We start from the raw sequence: 21,882 nt of genomic DNA on the forward strand, positions 1-21,882 counted from the left end.
CCCTTCCTCATTGGAACTTACAAGGTAACACACAAACAAATATACAAATATTCAGGTAGTGTCATAAGTACTATAAAGAAAACTATAATAGGAGGAAAAGACAAAGTGATGGGAGGTAGTAGGGTAAGTTCTTTTGGAAGAAATGACATCTGAGCAGACCCATGTGGATATCTGGGGAAGTGCAAAGGGCTTGAGACAGTAGTGTGCTTGGCATATTAGCGGAACAAGGACAGGGAGGTTGGGGTTGGGGGGGGAGCAGACAGCGGGAAATGAGTGGGTGGGGGGTAACTGAGGGCAGATCTTGTAGGTCAGACATTCTGGACCATAGATTTTATTCTAAGAAAGATGGAAGACATTGGAGACTTTTGTTCAGATTTACATTTTAAAAGTATTACTCTGGCAGTCACCAGAAAAATAGATTATAAGGAGGTAAGAGAAGTTAGGAGACTATTTAATACACAGGTATCCATGTGAGAATGGGGTGATAATGAGGAAGGTAGTAAGAAACTCTTAGAACATAATTTGAATGAACTGCCTACTAGATTTGCTGCAAATTTATATCGGGTGTAAGAAAAAAGAGAAGCAAAATTGGTGGGGAAAACCAAGGGTTTGGTTTTGAACATGTTAAATTTGAGATGCCTCTTAGATGTCCAAGTAAAGAGGTTGAGCAAGCAGTGGGAAGGTTAAGTTCATGGGACTAGTGGCATAACTTAGAAGTCATCGGGGTGTAGATGATATTTAAGACTGTGGAACTGGAAAAAAAATCACTTAGAAAGTGTGGATGGAAGATGGAAAGGTCTGAGACTGCATTCTGGGATGCTTCTCCAACCTAGAAATCTTACCCTTTGCTTTTACATTTTAAATGAACACTCCTTTGGTTACAAATAGCTTATATTTTAATATAAGTTCAATTGGCATTTACTGAGAATTCTTTTGTATAAAGCATTATGCTAGCAGTTCAATCAAATTATGCTGTTGAAATATGAAAAAAATTTCCTGTCCTCCAGAAAGGGAAGGGGGGAGGTCATAGATGAGGCAGAAGATTTACTTTCATCAAGTATATACACTTGGGTCAGACACTGGCCAATAGTAGTTTATTTAGTCTTTATAATAATTACCGAGGTGTGAATTATTGCCCCCATGAGGAAAGCAAAGTTAAGTAATGCGCCCCAAGTCACAAATTACTTAGTCGGTAGCATGCCAACATTTGATCAACATTGATACAACTATTACACTGTCTGGTTTGTGAAATCCTAGTCTAGCTAAAGATTCAGACACATGTAAAAGGCAGTAGACTGAAATAATCACACTGGGAGTGAGATAGTCTGCTGAGAGAATATAGGGACAGACAGCTCACTTTAATGTTTGAGTGTGCTTTGAGTGTGCTCATTGGGGAACCGGAATGTTATAGTTTCCTTTTTTATTTTTTTTGTCTGAAGGAAGGGAAGCACGCGTGCACACAAATGCACACTCAGCTCATCGCTTATAACATTTAAATGAAATGAAAAGACTTTTAATTTCAGGCAATGATTAGTTTTTGCCGCACACTTTTAAAAATTATGTGTAAAGTATTCTATGATAAAATGGAAACTCAATTTTTTTATATGTCAATTTGTGGAGAAATTGAAATTTTCTTCTTTTTAGCTAATTGTAACATGTCACAGTACATCTTAGTTTTTAAATTCACCTGCCTAAGAACATGGTAAGAGTGGAAAGATTCTTCCTGATTCTAAATAGGGGTCAGTTTGTTTATTTAACAGTTGTATACTCAAGTAGCTCACACTCTCTTCAGGCCAAGTTGAAACCAAAGAATATGAAAACAAGCTGTGTTTGGCTCTTCACATTGCCACTTGGTTCAGCTGCCTCACACCATGTGACCTGCAGAGGTGGCCTCTGAATCATGTCCTCAGCTCTAAGTCACCCCACATTTCACTTGCATAATGAAATATACTCTTACAAGTGCGCTAGAGTAGCCAGCTCTGGCCTGGAGGCGACTGCTACAAACTATCGTAAGCTCTTTGAAGCTATTGTAACGATTCCCTGAGTCAGGAAAAAATGAGATGAAATTGCAGTAGAAAAGCTAGGTTCCCCTGTGAATATCCACCTATAAATGCAGTGCTGGAACAATTTTCTGGTTGAATTTCTGTTACACCTTTCTTAACATTAGGATTGATTGCTAGGATGGGAGTCCCTTTTGGAACAAAAATACTTCAGTGCAGTGGCAGAACAAGAGCAGACAGACCCCCTCAAGAAATATCAGTGTCATTTATAAATAAGGATCCTCCTTAGCAGTCATGCCAACAGAGAAAATACTTTTTGATACCAAAATGCATATATAAATTCAAATGAAGATTAATTTTGGAGAGAAGTATAATAGATGCTAAGCAGATTGGTGGTGGTATTTTGATAGTTAATCTGAGGTCTAAGTCTTCCACACAGGTTCCTACATAACCTTAGCATTTTCTTTCCTGTTTATATTCAAGAAATCTTAGACAATGATTAGGAGGGTGAAACATATTTTCATGCTTTCAAAAGTAGTTGTGTTGTTTCTAATTTAAGAAGTAAGGATAAGGTCATCTATCACAGTGATTACCATGGTAGTTTAAACATTTCTAAAAGAAAAAAAAGACTCTCATATTGGATTTTTAATATTATTGAATCTGGGTTCATTATCCCATTTGCTCTTTACCCATGTTTGAAAATTCCATAATAAAATCTTTTTAATGTTTTTGTATGTAAAGAGTAAAAACATTATACGAGTGTGTGTGTATATATATATTTTTTGTAAAAGAACATATACATAAAAAACAAAAAAATGCACGCTACTCTTAAGAACCACTCCTAAAACAAAATTACAAAGAAGAATTATGTAGGGGAAGTGTGCGTGGTATTACATTAAATAAAAACTCTAGGATAGAAAAATGCATGTAGTAAATATGTACTCACACATGTGTGGTGCAGACACATAGATACACCAAAATGTTAACAATGGGAGATTGTCATTTATATTTAGCATTATTTGCCAAATGTTCTACAATGAATATGTGTTACTTTCATAATCAGAAAAATATTTTTAAAATAAAGGACCATGATTGTGTGATTAAAATAATGAATAAAAGGCAATGTTTACTTAATTTGTAATTGATGTATTTATTTATAGGGGCAATAACCATGGCTTTGTTAGAAAACCTGGTGGCAGGAAATGTGTACATTGTCAAGATATCTGCATCCAATGAAGTGGGGGAAGGACCCTTTTCAAATTCTGTGGAGTTGGCAGTACTTCCAAAGGAAACTTCTGAATCAAATCAGAGACCCAAGCGTTTAGATTCTGCTGATGCTAAAGGTCTGTACACTGTCACCGTTACTGATTTTTGTTAAGAAAAGAAAGTCAGATGTATTTTTCAGCTCCCCTGCACTTTATTTCTGCTCCTACCATGACCATATCCCGAAACCTGTACTCAGTTCCTTGAATTGTTGCCAGTGATGCTGTAGAGCTGCATGGCTCTTCCCTGCACTTATAGAAGGAGACAAACTAACCTCAGAATTAACTGCAGTTTTCAGATCACTATGTCCCAGTTATCTCTCATCTCAGCTGTGCAACCACCAAAACAGTAGAGGCACACACCACCCTGAAGTGATGGGAGTAGTAGGCGTCCCGGGAGGTTTCATGGAAATAAATAGCAGTGGTGGTTGTGGTGTTCAAGCTCAGAAGAGCATGGTTTTCATTAAGAGTTTTCACCACAGAAAAATAACCTTTCCAGAAAGAAAGTTGTTTCTGTCCAGAAAAGCAATTGAAAAAAAAATACCTTTTTCTTTTTAAAATTAAAAAAAATTTTTTCCCCCAATTACAGTTGACATTCAGTATTATTTTATGTTAGTTTCAGGTGTACAGCATAATGGTTAGACATTTATGCAATTTATACAATGATGCCCCCAATTAGTCTAGTACCCACCTGGTACTATACATAGTTGTTGCAATATTACTGATTATATTCTCTGGACAATACTTTACATCCCCATACCTATTTTGTAACTACCAATTTGTATTTCTTAATCCCTTCACCTTTTTCCAGCTCTCCAACCTTCTTCCCCTCTGGCAACCATCAGTTTGTTCTCTGTATCTATGAATCTGTTTCTGTTTCATTTATTCATTTTGTTCTTTAGATTCCACACAGAAGTGAGATCATACGATATTTGTCTTTCTTAGTCTGACTTATTTCTCTTAGCCTAATACCCTCTAGGTCCATCCGTATTATCACAAATGGTAAGATTTCATTCTTTTTTATGCTGAGTAATATTCCATTTTATACATGTACCACTTCTTCTTTATCCAATCATGTATGTACAGGTACTTGGGTTGCTTCCATATCTTGGCTATTGTAAATAGTGCGTCAGTGAACATAGGGGAGCATATATCTTTTCAAATTAGTGTTTTGGATTTCTTCGAATAAATATCCAGAAGTGGAATTGCTGGGTCATAAGGTAGTTTTATTTTTAATTTGTTGAGGAATCTCCAAACTGTTTTCCATAGTGGTTGTACCAATTTGCAATCCCATCAACAGTGCATGAGGGTTCCCTTTTCTCCACATCCTTGCTAGCACTTGTTGTTTGTTGATTTATTGATGATAGCCATTCTGACAGGAGTGAGGTGGTATCTCATTGTGATTTTAATTTGCATTTCTGTGATGATTAATAATGTTGAACTTTTTTTCACATGTCTTTTGGCTATTTTATGTCCTCTGGAGAAATGTCTATTTAGATCCTCTGCCCATTTTTTAATTGGATTGTTTGTTTTTTTGGTGTGGAGTTGTATGAGTTCTTTATGAATTTTGGATGTTAATCCCTTATCAGATGTCTTAATGGAGAATATCTTCTTCTATTCAATAGGATGTCTTTTTGTTTTGTTGGTGGTTTCCTTTGCTGTGCAAAAACTTTTTAGTTTGACATAGTCCCGTTTGTTTATTTGAAAAAAAAAGTCTTTAAAGAGCCACCCTAACTCCACTCAGGGCAACTGTCCTGTTCTGAAGGAAGCCAGGGCCCCCTGTGGTGCAGGACTAGACACCTCCTTTTTTTCCTCTCTGAGGGAGTGGGCCTGTGGGGAGCGGAGGGGCAACAGGTTTAAATGGAGGAAATGCCAGCTGAACTCAGGACAGAATTAAGGAAGGGCTCATAGCTCTTTAGAGGATAGTCATTTATTGGTGTGTGCGTGTGTGTGTGTGTGTGTGTGTGTGTGTGTGTGAGAGAGAGAGAGAGAGAGAGAGAGAGAGAGAGAGCCAGAGAGGCAGAGACAGACAGAGACAGACAGAGGAAGAGAGAATGAATGAGAAGGACACACATGCCCAGGGAAAGAGAGAGAGGAAATAAAAAACAGGGCAATCAGATTTAAGCACAGGAAGGGGATAGCCAGAGTAGCTACCATATCAGTAGGGGAAATGGAGAGCACAGCTCGTATTGGCATCTCAAATACATTGCTACTGAAGGTGTCTAGGGACCAGCAGCACGAGTATCGCCCAAGAGCTTGTAAGACGTACAGAATCATGGCCCCCACACCAGAACTAGTGAGTCAGAATCTGCATTTTAACATACTGCCTAGTGAATCATATGCACATCAGTGTGAGAAGCGCTGCTGTGTAAATGCAAACACATAAATGGGAAACTAATCTAATGTAGCTCTGCTTTTGAGGTGATATGACATGAAAGCTAATCTTTGGTCCATCAAGGAACAACTGTGCCTTGTGCCTTTTAGCATTATAAATTATAAACTGATGTTCACGTTTGATGTAATAATATGTCTAGAACTCATATTTAGAATCTTCACTATGGGAAGATAAACTGATCTTTGAGATCACTGATAAAAGTGTAATATGTGTCTTTTCTGCTTAGATATTATCAAAAGTTTTCCTATGAGAGGAAGGAAAATTATAGAAAGGCAAATATCTGTCTGATAATTATGATAAATGGAACCATTGATATTTTTTTGATTCTGAGTAAATGTTTTTCTCCTTCTAGTTTATTCAGGCTATTACCATCTGGACCAGAAATCAATGACCGGCATTGCTGTAGGTGTTGGCATAGCCTTGACCTGTATCCTCATCTGTGTTCTCATCCTGATATACCGAAGTAAAGCCAGGTGTGTTTCTATTGCTAGAGATGTTGAGGTGGTTAAAAAACATTTAAATTGCAGTGACCACAAGAAGCAAATTGAAGCCAAGTGCCTTTTAGAGTAACTGGGATTTTCTACTTTAAAATAAACGCATTATCTCTCGAGTTCTTACAGCTATAGGGATGTGTACTCACTTTGGAAGGGGATTATTTTCTTGCCAGGTGAAGAATTTACAGTGCCGATAAAATTTTGTTAAATGAGGGCCTAGTTGCTGTCATTTCCTTAGTATTTTGAGAAACACAGAGTACATCCTTCAGTTTAAAAAAAAAATGACATGCTTAATCTCTGTCAGGCAATCTCATCTGTAGTTTGACGTCAGCTAAATTCTCAGCATTCAGCGAACTGGTATATTTCTAGTCTTTTATATATTTTGGCTTTTGCTTTATTTTCTTCAGGTTCTTTTTTAAATTTTTGAAAAAAGCAAAGTCAAATACATGTCATTTTTAGGGAATGCACATCACTAGACTCCCTCCATAAGCTTAGGTTGTTCCAAGTTTACTCTTTTATGATACTTGTGTATAGAATCATACTTGGAAAACATTATATTAATGAAAAGTTAGTTCTAACATCTTTTTGTATATAGAATTGGCTTAGTTTTATTGTCCAAATTCCTCACTTTAAGAATTTTTAATGAAATCTTTATTCATAGTGTTGTAGTGATGCCTAAATCTTGCAGAAGTGCTACTGTAAATTTGCCATTGTTAATTGACAAGTGAATTGTGATATCAGTGTGACAGTCTGCATACCTGAAGGAGAACATGTAAATTAAAAATGATAATTTATGCATAATTACAAATAAAGTTAATAAAAATAGTGCTTTGTAAATATTTAGGTTCTTATTAAGGGTTTGTAAAAAGTAACTATATATAAGATATTGGGGCAAAAAGAAATAAAGAAGCTTCCTCAAATCATAAATGTTTCCAGCAGTGAGTTAGAGTTAACACCTAATACTCAGGTTCTAAAGATATTTGAGAAACACGTATTAAAGAACTCCATTGTGTGCAAAGTTGTGATTATAGGCCAAGTTTGGTACATTTACCTGTATCGTCAATACAATTAGATTTCCTTTTCTTGCACTGTATCAGAAAATCATCTGCTTCCAAGACGGCACGGAATGAAACTCAATCGTTATCTCGTACCAGTACCTCCCTAGCCGGTGGAAATGAAGTAGGAAAGAACCTGGAAGGGGCTGTAGAAAATGAGGACACCTTAATGCCAATGATGATGCCCAACAGCTTCATTGATGCAAAGGTACTCCCAGCTGCGAGACCAATGTGCTGCATAATCCTTACCTCCATTAATCTTCCTTTCATGTGTAAAATTTACTTACCAAAAAATTCCATGTTGGGGCAGCCAGTTAGCTCAGTTGGTTAGAGCACGGTGCTCTTAACAACAAGGTTGCCGGTTCGATCCCCACATGGCCCACTGTGAGCTGAGCCCTCCACAACTAGATTGAAACAACTACTTGGAGTTGATGAGTCCTGGGAAAACACACTTAAATAAATAAAAGTTAAAAAAATTATATGTTGACTATTATATCTATATTCCACTTAAGAAAATGTGAAATCGTTTCACTCAGATCCTTCCTTACATAAAATATTTGGGGACAAGAAGATAGACAAAATATAAAAGAGTGAAAGACAAAAGAGATATAGGAAAAAAAGAGAATGTAGTATAAATTCAATTAGATGGGATTATATGGAGCCAAACTGTCTTAAATAAAGACACCAGGGTTATTAGTCTATATCTATGATGAAGTGAATCGCCCTGTATTTATTAATCTACTTTGCGCTTACTTTGACTGCTTTTTCTGAATTGACCATCAGAACATTCCAGGTATGAATATCATTTTTAAAAATATGGAGCATCTCAATAGATGTCTCATGATCCTTCCCTTTATGGCCATAGGAAGTTGGCTATAGTGAAGAATGTCATTGGGGGATGTTACTTCATGTCCTTTCCATTATATGTAATAATAGTACAGTGATAAGCATTATGAACACCAACTGAAAATTATTTTTAGTCACATTGCAACATTAGAGAGTGTGCATTATTATAATAGCTCTCATAACCAATGTGCTATAAATCAAGTGTCAGTAAACTACAGCCAAGCCCAGGCCAGCTCATGGCCTGTTTTTGTGTGGTCATCCCTTGAGCTAAGAATGCTTTTTTTCCTTGGGGGAAAAAAAAAAAAGGTGAAGGAGAAAATGTGACAGAGGCCATATGTAGCCTGCAAAGCCTAAAATATTAACTATCTGGCTCTTTACAGAAAAAATTTGCCAAACTCTGCTATAAATTGTTTTTCCCTAACCCTTCCCTAAAATTTAGAGTAATGAAAATATAACAATTTCATTCAATTTTGGTATTAAATTTTATACAATTATATTTAACAAATGCAATCTACTTGTATCTTAGTACAGTGGTATTTATCTACTATCTATATTATGAGTAAATAATAATTAATTGATTTTTTTTTTAAAGAAATACGTTTTTGTTTTGTTTTTTAATTTTATTGGGGACTATTGGGGAACAGTGTGTTTCTCCAGGGCCCATCAGCTCCAAGTTGTCCTTCGATCTAGCTGTGGAGGGCGCAACTCAGCTCCAAGTCCAGTGGCTGTTTTCATTCTTTAGTTGCAGGAGGCACAGCCCACAATGCCATGGGGGAATTGAAATGGCAACCTTGTTGTTGAGAGCTCGCGCTCTAACCAACTGAGCCATCCGGCCACCCATGAATTGATTTTTGATATGTCTGTTGTCTTTTTTGTTTGCAACTTAATTCAGCTTTTGTTTGCTGATGACAAATGTAAGCCATTCAACTTATTTCAAATTAATCTAGAATATTGGAACCTAAAACCTTTTAAATAAGCATAAAAAGTACTAAAATACACTGTAATTCCATTATTACTAACTTGGAGCTAGACATGAGAAAGGTTTGGGGAGAAGCTGAGTAGGGAGGAAAACATGGAGAAAAAGAACGGGAACCCAAAGGGAAAGGAGGCAGAGCCAAGTGAGGCCTGACGTAAAGCCAGGAAGCCAGTTTGGAGGACAAGTCTTGCCAGCCTCGGGTTAGCCTAAGAGTTGATCCCCCATCTATTGCTATATTGTTGAGCATATATGGGCCCATTTATTTTCCTTCTCAACTGCTTTAAAATTTTTCAAACATATGGAACCATTAAAAGAAAACGTAATGAATGCACAAATAATTGTCAGTATATTGTCATACTTTTATATCTCTTTATAGATTATTGTTTGCTCTACTATGTGAAAATAAGTTTTGGAATCATTATACTTCACCCCAAATACTTAACCATATATATCTCTCTTAAGTATAAACCTATTACAACTTTTTAATCACCAACAACTACCCTGAATTTGTTATATGCTGCTTATGTAAAAGAAGACATATCACCTTTCCCCGTAAATAAGACCTAGCCGGACAGTCAGCTCTAATGCATCTTTTGGAACAAAAATTAATATAAGACCTGGTTTTATTTTACTGTAAGACTGGAGTCTTACATATAATATAATATAATATATAATGTAATACTGGGTTTTATATTAATTTTTGCTCCAAAAGACGCTTTATAGCTGATTGTCTGGCCAGTCTTATTTTGGGGGAAACAGGGCAGTAATGGCTATCACTGTTTTTTTCTCTTTTAACATTAAAAAGTTCTGTGTACTACTTGTGATAAACTGAAATCTATAATATTTACATTTTCCCCTTTTCTTTCTCCAGGGAGGAACTGACCTAATAATTAATAGCTATGGTCCTATAATTAAAAACAACTCTAAGAAAAAATGGCGTTTTTTCCAAGATTCTAAGAAGATAAAAGTTGAGCAGGTAATCCACCTAAATGAGAAAAATCTTTGGCATCCCGTAGTATATGAAACGGTAATTAAAAAGAAAGGAAAGTGTAAATGAATGCTTCATTTTAATTTTCTTGTCTTTCTGGATGCTATTTTATTAATTTGGGGCATGACTCTATAGAGAGCCATGGGGAGTGATCACTGAAATGACAATTGGAGTAGTAATTAGAGCTGTGGTTTTCAGTGGGGAGTGGAGGGCACTGGAGAAAGGGATGGAGCAGACCGTGCATCAGAATCATTGAGGAAGCCTTTGACACTTCGCTTACCCCAGTAATTCTGATATGCTCCTAGTCCTTGGTGGGGAGCCACTGACCTAGACAATCCCTTCATGATGATGACCTTTCACCCGTGTACTTGAACAGTTTGCTATCGCAGAATATATAGAATACGTAAAACCAGATTTATTATTTTTCAGGAGCATTCTGTCATCACTGATGATGTTTTCTGTATTTTTGCCCAGCCTCAAAGAAGATTTACTCAGTCGGTCTGCTTTTACCAGCCCGGCACGACTGTGTTAATTAGTGATGAAGACTCCCCCAGTTCCCCTGGTCAGACAACCAGCTTCCCAAGACCCTTTGGTGTTGCAGCTGATACTGAGCATTCAGCGAATAGTGAAGGCAGCCACGAGACGGGGGATTCTGGAAGGTTCTCCCATGAGTCCAATGATGAGATACACCTGTCCTCAGTTATAAGTACCACACCCCTGACCTCTGATTCCTTCACTGGCAGTGATTCAGGTGGGGATCCCTCAACGAGGAAGTGTGAAGACCCTGCAGTACCCTCAGATGCTGAGCAAACTTCCTCTGCAATTCTGCAGCCACCATCGGCCATAGTACGCTTTGATAAAAATGATTTTCCAATGTAGACAGCCATGTTCAGGTATTCTCATGTTTAATTCTGTTCGAAGGACAATGAACAGGGAGCCAAAGCCTTTTGTGAAAATCTTAATGTCTTATTGGGTATTTCACCTATTTTTGAATGTGTTTTATTTTTTATTTTTAAACTCACGTATATTGAATGTTTCATGGTCAGCAATGTGAAAAGACAGTCAAGGTATTTGACTGGATTATAAAAATATATCACTGGAGCAAAGGGAGGACTTTTGAAAGCCTCTTTGCTAACTATCTACCTCAGTTTGCCACTTGGCAAACTCAGAAGACAACTTTGTTACCTCGTTTGTTGTGATAGTTTATCTCAGCTACATAACCAATGATACTTCCTAGTAGCATTTTGTTTTCATTGCTGTATGTGTAATGTGTGTGATCAAAGGAGTCATATAGGTAGGTGAGTAAGAATGTTTACCTGAAGCTCTGATTTAAAAACAAAATAATCTGTATGGTTTGTATAATTTAACACTTCTGGCTGTGAGGACTGTTAAACCACTGAGAAGAAAAAAAAATGGGACTGTTGATGTTAGTGAATGACCAAGACCAAAAAAGTATCTCTCTCGAGAGCAGAACTATTGGGTAGTGTATAGAGAAGACTTTGCTTCAAGGGCCTTCATGTTTTGGGCATCAGAGTCTGAGTGCTTTACCTGCTGTATCCCAAACCTCAGCCTGCCTAGAGCTGTGCCTTTTCTGCCTTCCCATTTGCCTGACAGTTGGCCAAAGGCTGCACTGTCTGGTTTGCAAAGCATCTTCAACATTTTCAGAATTAGTTGCAAAACTCCATGCAGAAAACAGATCTTTAAAGAGAACAGGATAGGGTTGTTCTGGTTTTTTTAATCCCAGCTTGGCTTAAAGGGGTAAAGAAATTTCATAAAATATTAAGAATGAAGATAAATGCAACCATAGACAGTAAAACGAACATGAGATTATCATGGTAACAGTGCCTTCCATTGTATATTATGAAATTCTTTGCCTTATATCTTTTAAATATTCATGAAATTAGTTGTTCAGGAGAAGAGTACAGAAAGTTGCCTTAAGAGTGTTCTTGGATTTTATCAGTAACTATTTTGATGTACAGTATCTTATCAAAGGGTTTTGGTTTGTTATCCTGCAGGTTTGTTTAGGGATAAGTATTCAGACCTCTACCACCTTGCTTGTATTTTCTTGAATTCTTATGAGAATTTGGTACTCTATTTAACCTTCCCTCAGTGTCAATGCTGTGAAAGAGGAATGCTAACTCCAGGAATGAGTTAATCCTCTTGCTGATTTGAAATCAGCAAACTGTTTACTCAGCCGCATAGGAATAGGCCTTCTCAGTCATGAGACAGTTACCTACTAGATGCCCAACAGTGGGAGAGGATAAAGAATTAAGCATATATAGAGAGGGGTACCTCATCTCCTTTTAAAAGTATTTTTTCAAATTATCTGGAAATGACTTTTGAACCTCACTTTAAAAGGAATCTAAATGGGCTTCCTCTCGAAACCTTTGGTTTCTAGAGGGGGTTTGTGTTAAATGGTGTTCTAAAATCAAAAGAACTTTACTGATGATAATCCCACTTGTAGCATCTCCTATCCCAATGTCTGATGATGCAACAATTTTTTGTTTTCTTAGTCTGTAGTTTTGTGCCAAACTGGATATGTTCAGAAGCAGACCAACATTAAGTGCCAACAGCCACTTCTGAACTAAATTCAAAGCCCCCATTTAGTTACGTTAAGTGTGTGCTTCATGACAAAACGGAAAAAGCAGAGCTTTAGGTGAATAATCTGAGGCAAGGAAAAATGAAAATGCTGCTCCTGCCTTTATAGCTCCTGTTTTATACTACCTCCTTTAAAAGTTATTCTAGTGTTATTATTTTTTTTTCCTGTACTCAGGGAACATTTTGTTACTTTTGAGCTGCCTCATGGAAGCATGGGCAAATTGACAGGGTATGGCGTTTTTTTTTTTGGTTCGTAAGTAGAAGTATGTGGGGCCTACTTTTATCAGTATCTAAATTTAAGGAGTACAATGAGTTTGTTTTATTTTTTTTAACTTTTATTAAAAGATAAACAAAACCTAAAGTTGAAACATCCTCCATCATGGTTATGGAAGCTGTGTCTAGGACTGTGTGAATTTGAATCGTTTTGAAAACCTAGAAAGATGATCTGAAGTCCTTGAGGATGGTTATTTTATTCATTTGGTTTTTGATAAATAGGCCCATAGGTATTGTAGATCTTTAGGCTGTAACTATTTGCTAATTATTTACCAGTACATTTTTTTAATTTTTCACCTTTTCATTTTATTCCTATACAGATTTTTTCATAATAATCCTGTTACCAAAGAATTTTCAGTAGAAAGTGAAAATTTGACTATAATTTTCCCTCAGCTTGAATTAACTAGAAACATCTATAGGTAATGAAGCTTATACAAGTAGTTACTAACCCAAAATAATAGGGTTTGTATTGATTGTTGTAGTTAAATAGACTAGTAATTTTAACTACCTTATTGTTACCAGAGCATTTAAAATAAGTTCTTTACCAGCAAAAAGTTCCAAAGAATTTCAAGTGTGATTTTTTTTTTCTTCAGCAAGGAAATCTTCAACTATACAGTATTAAAGTATTTTTAAATTGTTGAAACTACTTGTTGGAGAGAAAAAAATCTTTTCACCAAAGATTAAATATTTTGGTCTCATTGAATAAGATATTTAGTGTACTACAAAGACTTCTTTTTACTTGGCAAAGCTAGCTTCTTTGAAGCTTTAAGTATGAAATAGTAACTAAAATGTGAAGATTCTCTCTTTATCTCTCATAGTGGTATTACTTCATGGTATTTCACTCCAAACGGGCTAATATGCAAATGGTAACTATTTTCTTTTCCAAAGACTTATTTGCTGTAAGTACTGATACATGCATGTCATTTTTATGCCAAATATTACAAGATACTGTTCATCAATATTTTCATACCAAAGACCATTAAAATATATAGATTAGCCTGTAAGTAAGTAAAGATGAGCAGATTTGAAATAAATTTATTTAGAGGCTGATAGGGAATCTAGCTATAGTAGCAAAAGATATCAAAGGGCTAAGTTTACGTAATTAAAAGCAATACAATTATATTGGTATTTATCAGTGTTTTTATTCAAGTACTTTTTAATCAGCAAATTTTTTTTTTAAACCAAAGATATTTAAGGTTACCTCTGCATATAGGCAAATTTAGTTGTACATTAAACTGTTGTTTCTAGTTTTTATGTCAAATAAACATGTTTCTCCAGAACCCGGTCTGTATACAAATAGCATACATAGGGATTTCCCATTAACTCTGCTGATTCAGCCACAGGGTGTTTTTGCCAAATGATATGATATTTTTCCTCAGCACCTTTTGAGTGTGAGATGTCAACAGAAACATCAGCAGGCTTTTCCATTGCAGAGCATTGGGGCAATCCCTGAAATAGCTGTGCAGTCCTCCTCGTGCTTACGGCATTAACTGGTTAACTCAGAAGGCTTGAGGCAGTCCCTTAATAGTAGGGAAGTTCTCAGCTCTGGAGAGCAGGAGGATGGGACAGGCAAACAAATCACATCACTGTCTAAGTGGGCTGTGCTCTGATAGATGTGCTCTGTAATACATTGAAATATTTTAATTACATCAAGGGAGCCTGGCATTTCAAACTTGAGTGGAACCTTGAGTAAAACAAAAATCTTTTTTATGACATCTGTGGTTTTATATGTTGATTAGCCTAAAAGTAAGGCTACAGCTTTATCCACTAAGTGGCTTTAAAAAATCAGCTTTGGCACAATTGGGAAATTAGATCCTCAGTGAAATGCCTTTTGTTTGCCTTTGCTTCACACAAGAGCAGTGCCAACATTGGAACAATGGCAGTGATTTGCATTAGTTTGTCTTGGCTTTGTTAAGGACTTCTGCCAGAATCTTGCTTCTGTTGATGACTCAGGATCATTGTTCAAGTCCATATGAAGACACCTTTGGAAACAATCCCGAGTGTCACAAAAATGGAATTGAAAGTTGTTGTTGTTGTGTTTTAAATGCAAGAATATCCAGATGTGGCTCCATTTCAGCAGTGGCTGTAGTGATTTACATATACGTTTATATTTCATTGAATGTACATTTTGAATACTGAATGTAAAAAAAAAGTTCCAACTCTATTGAAAGAGCCATGATCTTTCTAAGTCTACACATGTACTGTGTAGACTTTGTTTTCTACCACATGGGTCTCTTGTCAAATTGCTTTGGTTTAATTAATAGTCGAAATAATTTTTGTGGGCTCTGAGCACAGAGTAGATGGTTCTGGAGATCACCATATACAACCAGTTGTCTGTGAATGTTATTGATGTTTAGAAGAACATATATATAGAATTCTGTGTTAAGTTGATTTATGCTCAGGATATACGATCACTGGCTAATGCAATGTGTGTATTTCCAGGCTTTAATCTTCTCAGGCAGTTTCCCTTTTTAAGCCTTTGAAGGTGTTTGAGATTAACAGGACAGTCTTGTATTTTTACCAGACAGATACTGTATTATTTTCTTATTACTGCTGCAACAAATTACCACAAACTTAGTGGCCTTAAAACAACACAAATGTATTGTCTTCCAGTTCTGTAGGTCTGTAGTCTGACAGGTCTCACTGGGACAAAATCAAGGTCTGTTTCCTTGTCTTTTCTGGCTTTTAGAGGCTATGCACCCTTCCCTCCATTCTCAAAGCCAGCAACGTAGCATCTCTCGGACCTTGCTTCCATCATCATATCTCTTTTCTGAGAAAGGTCCTTCAATTTTAAGGACTCGTGATTGAGCCTACCTGCGGAATCCAGGATAATCTCCCCATCTCAAAGTCCTTAATTTCATCACATCTGCAAAGTCCCTTTTGCCATGTGTGGTAACATATTCAGAGTCTGGGGATTTCAGCAGGGACTTTTTAGGTGGCCATTGTTTTCCCTACCACAGATACTTTATTTCTGTACAGTTCGGATCCCTATGAAATGTCTACAGCATTACAGTGATCAGAAGACTGAAGTTATGTGCCCCTTGGGCTTCTTCAGAATTTCAAAACTCTGAAGACCTTGGCTTGTGGCCTATTAAATGTTTACGTTAAACTTTCTCTCTAAATCACTTGCAAAACCAATTTAGCTTTAAACTTTTTGAATATGTGCTTTGTAAAATAACATTTCAGGTCTGTGTGTTTAACAGAAAGTTTCCTAAATATTTGACTCTAACTTGATGGAATTTCATGAGAAATTTTTGAAAACTGTTCTTATTATAGTTGAACTTTATCCTTTTCTCTTTCTCGGGACTTTCATAGGGACTCAGACTAGAAGAACAGGACTATGTTCAACTTCATTCTTCATTCTCTTTTAAAAGCATATTTGCAACAGGCATCCTTTCTGCTTTTTAGATTAGGTTTATTTCTTCAGTTTCACTAGCTACTGACTCTTTGGTTTTCAGTTTGGTAACCCTTCAATTTCCCATTGGTTTCAGCAAGAGCCTCTACTTACCTTATCAGCATGAACAACTCCTCGGAAATTTTATCTTTTTTTTTTTTTTTTTGTCATTCTTCTTTGATTCCAATTGTCCCTTTTCCTAGAAAACTAGTTTCCACAGCTCTAGTTTGTTATAATGCCTGGATCATTTCAAGTTAAGTCTTTTAGTTTTGAAGAATAGTTTCTAATTCTACCCTAATTTTAGCATTTCTTCAACTAAAGAGGTAAAGCTATCTCCATTATCAGTTAGAGACCATGATGATATTCTGAGTAAGGATAAGAATGCTGGTCGTTTTAACTCTAGTTTCTAGGAAGGGATAATGCCGTTTACTGAGTATATGCGACATGTACAGCACGGGCTTCATCCCTCTAAACTTTCTACATTCTGCAAAGCAAATATTATCCCCACTTTAGAGATCAGGAAATTGAGGCTTAAAATATCTAACATGGCAAAGATTGGTCAGTCAGTAGCTTAGCCAAGATACAAACCCAAGTTGGTCCAATTCCCAAGTTTATAGGATTTCTACTATAATGCTTTTTTCTCAGCTAAGAAATGATGTTTAACTACCCAGGTTCATGGTGCCTTCTGCTGTATCAGCACAACCTGGCCACGTAGTAATAGCCAACCAACAGAGAGAAGTCTATCGTAGTTACATCCATTTATTCACAGGAGGAATTTAGGAGACTGAGCTGTAACTCACCCTTGTCATCTCCTACCCTCCCCCTTTAAAACCTTCAATTACTCTTAGCCAAAATTATGCCTGAAAACTGATGCTTATGCATAGAGTTGCATGAGAAATAAGGTAGCCATGGTTTCGGGAGTCCTTATCTATTCAAGCATTTCTTTATTAGATTACGTGTTTAGAATTGAATTTTATCTTTTCTAATTTTTCTGTAGTCCCTGTATCCAAATAGGAATTTATTAACTGGAAAAGCCAGGTGTATAACCAGTCATTCTTCCTTGCTAAATCTGAAGAGCCAACAGTTTTTGTATGAATGCAACCTAATTGATTATTCACACTAATTTAGGAGGGAGCAGAGTTGAGAGAGAATCGTACAGTAGAACAAGCAGAATAAGATGAGTCATTGAAGCTCCTAAATTCTAGTCATTGGCTATTTTGAGACTTGTTTGGTAGGAAAGTTCTCAACCTATTTCTGTGCTTCTCTGTCCATGAAATGAGGATAATTTGTTGTGCAGAATGAAGCAATAGTTCTTTGAAAGCTAAAAGAAAATTGAAGTGAAAATAATTATATCCAAAAGTAATTTCTACAAGGCTGTGAAACATAACTGATTTCTTTTCTTTACAGCTCAGCCTTTCCAATTACATTTTACCTGTACTAAAATGAAAAATGTTTGCATTTCCTGTATATGCACCAAAAAAACTAACAGAAGAAAGTGGTTGGTAAAAGATATAGAATGGGATTTAAACACTCATCTGTAATGTAGGTAAATCTATAACAGGAAACGGGCATTTACAGTACTTTTGAAAGTACTAAACAGGAAATCATTTCACACCAAGCTAAATCTTTCATTTTTTAAAATATCTTGGCGTTTAAAGATTTAAGGAGAGAGTCAAATGTCCCCAGAAGGGTAGATGGGTGAAGAGAATGTGCATTTTTAGGATTTTTCTCTGACAGATCTACTTTTTCAAGATTATGGAGCATTTTAACATTTCTTTAAACTACTTGGAATGAATTTTATATAGGGCAACACCTACTGGCACTTATTCTAGTTTACTCAAATCTACCTTTAAGATTTATTGGGAAGAATTATATGATTATCATCTTTTTTTAGAGCTAAGAAATATTTTCCCTAACTTTTTCTTGTACCATCCAGTATCACTCTTAGTATAATCCATGAGATTCTGAACACCTTTGCAGATTTACTCAAGTTTATATCTCGGAAGTACTTCATGGCATTAGGCACAGTCCTAACTTACAAAGTTTATCTTTAAAATTTTATGTTATGGAAGTTTATTTTTCTGTGGAACTGTCTTTAAAAACAACAACAAAAATATTTAAACATTTTCCCTAAAACATTCTTCTTCTCTTTATTATAATCCGCATATCTATTTTGTTTGCAAGTGAAAATCATTACCAATGATTAGCAACTTGAGCCTGTTACAGGAATTTGCAAAGCCTAAATATACACACATTGTCTTAGCCTATCAGTAGAGTAGAGGATATATATTAAGTTTGTCTGTTTGTTGCTGTTGTTGGACAGAATTTCATGTCTATGTATGTGTGATTTAAAAATTTTTTTTCAAAGATGTGAATTAAATGAAAGTGTGGGTGCCAGCTATATTATTTCATATTATGGGTGTTCTGGATCCTTTCACTCTATATACCATATTCTTGTAAGGGCAGCATTTGCAGACTTGCTAATGGACTCTGGAGCTGAGCTATTTTAATTTTATACTTGACTCAGGGGATCAGCTCTGTGAATTCCATTGCATGAAGAAAGCTAATGTTTGCCTTGATTTTGAATGTACCTTTTTAATGTCTTCTTAAAACATATTTTGTTTAATAATGTGGGTTTGTTTTCTTTTTCTAGCATCATAGTAAATATTGCCTAGTATTTTCCCCCTCCTCAGGGTAGTTTATATACTACCCTACAGGTCATGCCAAAAATGAATAAAAGTTTAAATGCCAAAATGTTTATGAAACTGCTGTCTAAATACTGATTGATTGCACAGTTTAAATAAAAATTTCCTTAGTTAAAAAAGAAAAACCTATGTTTTCTTTTACTCTTCAGTTTTCTTTTGGGGAATGGAGAATAAAAACTTGCAATGTATGGAATGATGGCTTTCATGTCCTGGGATGGGATGATTATTATAGAGTCTACTGCAAGCAATAAGAATAGAGTCTATTTAAGGTATGTAAGAATTGTTTTTATCTGGAATTCACTAAATAGCAGTAAGGAAAAAACCAATTTCCCCACTCCAGTGTATGGTTGCTTACCTCAGGAACTAAGTACTAGGTAGTGTAAGAGCTGTGGGCTTATCCAGATAGACACAGTTCTAATTGAGGTAAGAATTTTTGGTTTTTAATATTATTATTAAAAGTGGTTAAGAGAATATTGAAAACGCTCCCACCAAAAAATTAGAAATAACAGATAAAATATGACTCAAACAAACTTTTTAAGATAACTGAATTCTTTTTTTAAACTCCCAATTTTGGGAATGAAAGAGGAACTGAAAAATAGAATAGTAACTTCTTGAAATGACATTGTGCTGACTGTGGAGAATATAAAAGAAAGAATTGAAATATAAGAGAAAAGAAATCATGTATTTTTTTAAAAGAATGAGTATATTAGTAAAAGAAATGAATAAAATTTCCAGAAATAAAAAAAAATACAGTAATTGAATTTTTGAAAATCTGTTAAATCACATATTAGATACACTGAAAGAATATTCTAAAACTGGAAGACAGATATGAGGAAATTATTCAGGATAATTTGGCACAGAGAAATAAATAGATAGGAAATACAAACAAAGTAAAGGTAAACAGAGAAGATTCAAAATACATCTGACAGCCATTCTAAAATGAAAGACTAAAGAGAATGAAGGATAAGCAATATTCAAAGAGAAAAATGACTAAAATAATTTATAAAACCCTCAGATTCTGGAAGCACAAACCTCAATCTAGAAATATACAAATAAATCCACACTAAGACATTTCCGTGAAACTGCAGAACATCAAAGACAAAGAGGAGAATTTAAAGACATTTAGAGAGGAAAAGAAAGATTATATAGATTACACTAAGATTTCCCAGTGACAATAAAAGAAGCAAGAAGATGGTGGGATAATATCTTCAAAACATCACAAAAAAAAATAACTACAATACGGGGTTCTATACCCAGAGAAACTATCATTTAAATGTTAGGGTTAAATAAATACAATTCTAGATAAAGATTGAGAGAATTTACCACTCGTACACCCATGCTAAATGAACAACAAAGGATGTACTTTAGGAAGAAGGAGATACAATTCACAAGGAAGATAGGAGAAGCAACAAGCAATGATGAGCAAAAAATACACGTCAAAAAGACAATGAGATATCACTCTCTGTCCACTAAGATGTCTATAATAAAAAAGACAGATAATGACAAATGTTGGCAAGGATGTGGAGAAATTAGAACCCTTATATGTTGCTGGTAGAAATGTAAAATGGTGCAGCCACTGTGGAAAATAGTTCAGTAGTTCCTCAATAAGTTAAATATGGAATTACCACTTGACCCAGCATCTCACTTCTATGTATATACCCAACAGAAATGAAAACATATGTTCATACAAAAATTTGTATAGACATATCCATAGCAGCATGTTCATAACAGCAAAAAGTGGAAACAACAGCAAAAAGTGGAAAAGTGGTAGCAAATGTCTACCAGCTGATGAATGGATATATGAAATGTGGTATATCAACTCAATGGAATATTATTCAGCAATAAAAAGGAATGAAGTACTGACATGCTGCAATAAGGATGAATTTCAAAAACATGCTAAGTGAAAGAACCCAGTCAAAAAAAACTCCAATATTGTTTGATATCTTTTATACGGAATCTTCAGAACAGGCAAATCTATAGAGATAGAAAGTAGATTAGTGTCTGCATAAGACTGGAAGGTTGCAGGGAATAGGAAATGACAGCTAGTGGGTTTGAAGGTTTTTTCCACGAGTAATGAAAATGTTCTGAAATCAATTGTGATGATGGTTGCAAAACTGTGAAAATATTAAAAATCATGGAATTGTATACTTAAAATAGGTATATTGCATACCATTGTATCTTAATAAAGCTGTTTAAAGAAAACATGATGAGCAAAGGCGTAGAGAAACGGTAAATGTAAATCAGTATTGACTGTTTTTAAAAATGCTATTAACTAATTTTATGTAAAAATAAGGTAGAACCAAGACATTAGACAATAATGAGCTGTAAGACCAGAAGAAAAATGAGCAGAGTCCAATTATTCTACCTTTCTTTTATTAAATAACTTTATGTTAAAATTAAAGAGTGAGTGCTAAAATAATCAAATAGAATATTTAATTTCTAATTCTCCTAATTTGGGTGGAAAAGGAAATGGAAAAAAACATGATCAATTTAATGGAAAGCAGGGAAGGAGACAATAAAATTCAAAAACAATCCTGAGAAAAAGAACAGTAATGTGATAGGAAATATATCTTTAATTCTTTTTTTAATTTATTTTTTAAATTTATTGGGGTGACAATTGTTAGTAAAATTACATAGATTTCAGGTGTACAATTCTGTATTACATCATCTATATCTTTATTTTTTAAAAACTAAATTACTGCCACTTTAAAGATTGGATAAAAAAAGAAAATCTTAATACATGTTGTTGCCACTTAAAACATAATAATCCCAGGATTCCACAAAGTTGTGTGGTACAAGATCAACCCATAAAACTCAGTTGTATTTCTATCCACTTGCAATGAACAATCTGAAAAGGAAATTAAGAAAGCAATCCCATTTACAATAGCATCTAAAA

The 21,882-nt window shown here is 35.3% G+C and overlaps 1 protein-coding gene across 1 annotated transcript in view; it reads left to right on the forward strand.

Annotated features, from left to right (window-relative positions):
* Nucleotides 1-19,097, forward strand: part of PRTG (protogenin) — a 114,532-nt gene extending 95,435 nt beyond the window's left edge. The window contains exons 16-20 of the mRNA XM_019732216.2: nucleotides 3,161-3,343; nucleotides 6,010-6,130; nucleotides 7,249-7,414; nucleotides 9,900-10,004; nucleotides 10,491-19,097. Coding sequence (XP_019587775.2) covers nucleotides 3,161-3,343; nucleotides 6,010-6,130; nucleotides 7,249-7,414; nucleotides 9,900-10,004; nucleotides 10,491-10,895 — 980 coding nt within the window. The 3' untranslated portion in view covers nucleotides 10,896-19,097. The remainder of the gene's footprint in view (nucleotides 1-3,160; nucleotides 3,344-6,009; nucleotides 6,131-7,248; nucleotides 7,415-9,899; nucleotides 10,005-10,490) is intronic.
* Nucleotides 19,098-21,882: the final 2,785 nt, after the last annotated feature.

This window comes from Rhinolophus sinicus, linkage group LG03 (assembly GCF_036562045.2).
Source record: "Rhinolophus sinicus isolate RSC01 linkage group LG03, ASM3656204v1, whole genome shotgun sequence".
NCBI classification, from domain to species: domain Eukaryota; kingdom Metazoa; phylum Chordata; class Mammalia; order Chiroptera; family Rhinolophidae; genus Rhinolophus; species Rhinolophus sinicus.